The sequence below is a fragment of the Nicotiana tabacum genome, chromosome 9 (assembly GCF_000715075.1).
Source record: "Nicotiana tabacum cultivar K326 chromosome 9, ASM71507v2, whole genome shotgun sequence".
NCBI classification, from domain to species: Eukaryota; Viridiplantae; Streptophyta; class Magnoliopsida; order Solanales; family Solanaceae; genus Nicotiana; species Nicotiana tabacum.
The window spans coordinates 43,561,628-43,567,440 of NC_134088.1; the positions used below are offsets into that span (position 1 = coordinate 43,561,628).

A 5,813-nucleotide genomic window follows, 5' to 3' on the forward strand; every position below is an offset into this window, starting at 1 on the left:
CCCAAACCCTCACAATGTTGCAAATGGTGAAAGAAACATACAAAAACTCATAACCACGCATCAAATTAATTAGTCATGGAATTCCTTTGCCCGACAAGTACCACTGCCAAAATTTGAGCTCACTAGTGATATTCTGCTTCAAAACATACCCTATCTAACTTCGATTGCACTATTTTCAGATCCAATAACCTCGTCTCAACCAGTACAAACTGTTCGACCAACAAGCCATACCAAATGTCGTCTAAAACTACATATGATGCAATTCGTGCACCAAATAAGCAACAACCCAAAAGTAGTAAATAACGAAAAGAGAACCAAATGAGAGGACTGTCTAACAAGCCTGACATATTCAATAACGAAAGCACAATGATATGAATCCTTTCCACAAGGTAGAAAAAAACACACAGAGAAAGAACTAGAAGGCATATCCAAATATAATATTGTTGTAGCGTACAACCCGATCCAATCATCATACCGCTCCACACGAGGATACTCATTGAGCCATAATCCTCATGCTCACTAACTACATACATATCAACAACCAGCACATACCGTGCATAATGATCACGTCCAATTCACACCTAAATACGAGTATGAAACGTCGCTGCAATTGTAAAAACCCAACACAAGTCGAGGTCGAATCCATAGGGACCATGGTCAAACTTCAAATCCTTAACTTAACTAGTTTCTCAACCAATGGTCCAAAAGACATCCTAGCTCCTTGGGACCCCATCCAATCATACCAACAAGTACAAATACATCATTCAAACTTATACAAAGCCTCAAAATACCCATGGGAACATCACAACAAAGAATCGAGGCTCAAACCGAATAGAATTTCTCTTAAGTTGTTAAATCTTGATTCTTTCAAAAGAGTGTCTGAATTACACTTAAACACTTCGGATTACTTTCAAACTTTTCACACAAGTTCAATTCAAATAGGTAGACTTATCCAATGTCTCGAAACACCAATTGGATTCCAATGACATCAAAGTCAACTCTTGGTCAAACTTATGAACTCTTATGTTCTTCAAATTGCCAACTTTCGACAAATAGTATCAAATTCTTTCAGGAACCTCCGAAATCAAATTCGAACATACGTACAAGTCCTAAATTATCATGCGAACCTATCAAAACAATCATAACCCGATTCCGAGTCCTTTTATCTAAAAGTCAAACGCTGGTCAACTCTTCTAACTTTAAGCTTCTAAAAAGAGAATCACTCTTCCAACTCAATCCTGAACCACTCGAAAATCAAAACCAACAATACACACAAGTATTAATACACCATATGAAGCTATTCGTGACCTCAAACCATTGAACAAAATGCAATTCTTAAAATGACCGATCGGGTCGTTACATTCTCCCCCACTTAAACATACGTTCATCCTCGAACGTGCCAAGAGTCATTCCAAAGCCATCAAATTACCGTATAAACTTTCCATACACATACCCATGAGTGATCCCACATCACCGTAACCTATATAAGCCCTTCAACACAACTTAACTGAAGATTTTTTCTTCAACCTTAGTTTATCAACCATACACCTAAATTCCAATATTCGAAATTCCTGATACGATCCGATTCTCACATAAACATATTATATAAATCTCAACAAGATATAGAAAATCATAAATATATTCTTGAGATATAACCACACGACTTAACCCATTGCTCATATGTCCGCAACAATATCTCTGACCACAATAGCTGCCCATTACCAAATCCGGTACCAGTAACATACCTCATATCCAATAACCTTGTTCCAAACCTTCATAACACTGCTAATGACATAAGAAACATGTAAAAACTCATAATCACTCACTCAGTGGAAGCTATTCGACTGACAAGCCACACCAAATGCCACCTAGTCATATACAACGCAATCCGTACCCAATTAGTAACAACTCGAATATAGCTGAAGATGGAAAGAGAACCAAATGAGATAACCACCTAACAAGTCCAACAAATACCACCACAAAGCGCAATGTTATGAACCTATCACACGAAATAAGTCCGTTGCGATGCGTGAAGCAGTGGTAAGCTATGGTAGAGGTGAACCTTTCGTGAAGTGAAGTTGGTTTTGCTTTAGGGGTGTAAGAAGAAATTATCTTTTTATTCATAGAGAGCAGCAAAAATATAAGGATATAGAACTGTTGGGTGATTGGTGGAATCCGGTGAGAGGAGAAGATAAAGAAGAAGAGACAATGCCAGTGTGAAAGAAGAAGAGAAGAGTGGCAGTTACGCGGTTAGGTTTTTGGAGTGGATGAGAAGTAAGCCTAATTGCAATAATATGTAATTTAAAGCCACTAATTTAAGGATGGTGGAGCATTTTAGGGAGAGGAAGACGAATTTGTATATGGTGTTCATTAATCTGGAAAAAACATATGATAAAGTCTCAAGGGAAGTCCTATGGAGGTGTTTGGAGGCTAGAGGTATTCATGTAGCATACATTAGGTCAATTAAGGATATGTATGATGGATCTTAGACCCGATTAAAGAAATTGAGAGGAGACTAGGGACACTTTCTAGTCATGATGGGGTTGCAATAAGAATCAGTTCTTAGCCCGTTCTTATTCGCCTTTGCGATAGATGTATTATCGTGACATATTTAGGGAGAGGTTCCATGGTGCATGTTATTTTGCAGATGATATAGTGTTGATTGATGAAACGCAAGGCGAAGTTAATGCTAGGCTGCAGGTTTAGAGATAAACTCTGGAATATAAAGGTTCCAAGCTAAGAAGGACTAAAACTGAATACATAAAGTTCAAGTTTAGTAATGCAACTCATAAAGATGAAGTGGAAGTGAGGCTTGATACGCAAGTTATCCGTAAGAGGGAGACTTTCAAGTATCTTGGGGTAGTAATCCAAAGTAACAAGGAGATTGATGAGGATATCACATATTGTATTGGGACATGGTGGATGAAATCGAAGCTTGCTTCCAGTGTCTTGTGCGATAAAAATGTGCCACCAAGACTTAAAGGCAAGTTTTATAGAGTGGTGATTAGACCGATTATGCTGTATGGGATGGAGCTTTGGCTAGTGAAGAACTCTCATGTCCAGAAGTTGAAAGTAGCGAAGATGAGGATACTGAGATAGATGAGTATGCATAGTAGCAGGGATAGGGTCAGGAATAAAGTTATCCGGGACAAGATAGGGGTAGCCCCCATTGAGGATAAGATGCGAAAAGTGAGGTTGAGATTGTTCGGACATGTGAAGAGGAGATGCCGAGACGCCCCTATCAGGAGGTGTGAGAGGTTGAACATCGTGGGCCTTTGGAGAGGCAGAGGAAGGCCAAAGAAGAATTGGAAAGAGGTGATTAGGCAGGACAAGGCATCTTCAGCTGACTAAGGGCATGATCCTTGATAGAAGGTTGTGAAAGTTGAGGATTAAGGTAGAATATTAGTAGTAGTAGAGCGTAATTTCCTTCCATTCCGGTAGCCCATTTAGTACTTGGAGTTTTCTTGGATTTCTAGTATTTTCAGGTGATGCTTCAGCTTCGGTTAGTTACTATCTCGTTTTTTTTCATATGACTCTTCTATGATTCTTTGCTATTTTTATATTTCAATTTGTTTCACTGTTGTAACTGTACTTGCCTGAGTCGAGGGTTTGTTGGAAATAACCTCTCTACCTACACAAGATAGAAGTAAGGTCAGCGTACGCACTACCTTCTTCAGACCCTACATGTAAGAAGATACTGGATATGTTGTTGTTAACGCCACTAAATATGCAAACCAGGTAATCAAAAGAGAATGGAACTCTTTACTGTGATATGCTTGTTTGGACGACCATGTGAACGTTAAAATTTTAATTTTTCCGCAATTTTCTCCTTTTGCTCAAAGTTCAAGAAATGAATCAAAGCATTTAATTCGTAAAGGGTCTTTAGGCTTGAAAGGGATATTCAAGAAACCAAACGGTTTCGGCCTAAGTCTGAAAACCCCTTACATTTTATGAGCTCTTTTTCTTTCATTATTTGTTTTTGAAGGGCTTAATTTAACTAATAATACCGTAAGTACTAAAATATGGATTTTACATTTTAAAACAAAATACTATATCTGATTTGCCACTAGAGTAACTTTTTACTCCAATCTTTAATCTTGATTTTGAACCATTCAAAAAAGGTCGTGACCATCAATCAAAGTCATGATTTGAGAGTGCTATACGGTATATTAATAAAATTATCTCCGTATTATTATTGGTAACACATGTACCTACTTGGTCTTTTTACAAATAGGTAATGAGAGTTTATCCAAAATTATAACAATCCAATTTCTCGTTTTATCAATTTGTAGTCCACATTTTAGTTTGAGCCTTCGTACACATCAACATTACCATTTGAGGCTTGTTGGGAACTTGGGATGGCTTGGATTAAAATACGAGGGGTTCGGGTAGGTTTCAGCAACATTGGAACACATGGAAAAACTACAAAAATTCAGGTAGACGCTATGGTTGGCGCGTGGTGCTCCCTGTGGCGCTGAGTGCGAATAGTATATGTATCTACTGCACGAACCAACTATGTTATTTCACCTATTTTTGGATTCTTGAGCTCGGTATTAGGAAATTTTGGACTTGAAAATCAAACTTGTGATTGAGATAAGTGTTCGAAACATCCTTTTGAGATTATATCAAGATTTGCGCTAAGTTTCACAATTAAACACATGAAACTTGATGGTGGAAACTAGAGATTTAGGCACTAGCCCTAAAAACACTAAGTTGATGTTTGAACATTTAATGGAATTCGAATGGAAATTTAAGCATACATTTGGACTTGTAGGGTTATCGGTAATCTAGATTCGAAACTTATTTTAAGTTTTGACTATATTGATCTGGTGGTAGAGTTTTAGTGTTGACTTAGACTTTGATCGTGTTTTGAATTATGAAATTGAGCAATAGCTTTATAAACGCTAACTCCTCAAATATCGGATACTACCTCGAATGAAATATATAATGGTCAACACCAGATAAAATGTCACATCTTAAGTCAGAGAAACTCACGGATACACTGACTTCTAATCCAAATATTATGCACGATTCTGCCGAGGTGAGCGGCCCGATCCCATAAGAGTAATAGCACGATTTTTTGTTGTGGCGTATGGTCCGATCCCATAATAGTTCTGCTAAGGCATTCAGCTCGATCCCATAATAATTGCATACATTGTCGAGGGCCGACCGGCGTGAACCATAGATGCATCTCATAATACTACCGAGGTCATACGACCCTATCAATAATAGTACTACTGAGGCGTTTAGCCCGATCCCAAAGGAATAGTGAAACTTAACGGGTCACTGGCCTTACTCACAAATATATGTGTGAGTTATAAAATTTAAGAAACTTTTCGAGCATTTTTGTACGATGGGGGAGAAATCCGTAAAGGAAATATAATTTCTACTGCTAATAAAGTAGCTCCCCAAATATCTAAAATAGTAAGTCCGACAGTTTGCGCAAGCCAAGCCTCAGGAAAAAAGGTAATTTAAAGTATTTAAACAGGCAAGAATAACTCAAATATTACAATTAAAGCATGGCGTGAATCTAAGTCTACCCGGACCTAATCAGGAATTCTAGCAAACGCACGGACACTCGTCACCTTATACGTGCGTAGCTCCCATAACATGTAGCACATATCAAATATAACATCTACGGGATAAATTTTCCCTCACAAGGTTAAATGGGAGACTTACCTTGCTCCGAAATTCGATAACCGGCTCCAACGCCTTTTCAACTCCTCAAACTAATGTCGAACGATCCAAAACTAGTAAAATGACGTGCAAACCAATCAAAATATACTCAATAACTCGTAATTTAATAATTTATA

General features: G+C 37.9%; 1 protein-coding gene across 1 annotated transcript; it reads left to right on the forward strand.

Annotated features, from left to right (window-relative positions):
• The first annotated feature begins 2,321 nt into the window (after positions 1–2,321).
• LOC107804129 (uncharacterized) lies at positions 2,322–3,099 on the forward strand. Its single transcript, XM_075221014.1, has 2 exons — positions 2,322–2,436; positions 2,729–3,099. The coding sequence occupies exons 1-2, from the start codon at positions 2,322–2,324 to the stop codon at positions 3,097–3,099; spliced, it is 486 nt and encodes a 161-aa protein (XP_075077115.1).
• The last annotated feature ends 2,714 nt before the right edge of the window (positions 3,100–5,813 follow it).

Excerpts from the sequence above, each read along its gene's own strand:
- LOC107804129 (XM_075221014.1), top strand. The coding sequence starts at position 2,322 with ATGGTGGAGCATTTTAGGGAGAGGAAGACGAATTTGTATATGGTGTTC. Across the intron at positions 2,437-2,728 it reads GAGGTGTTTGGAGGCTAGAG|GTTCCAAGCTAAGAAGGACT; the intron begins GTATTCATGTAG and ends TGGAATATAAAG.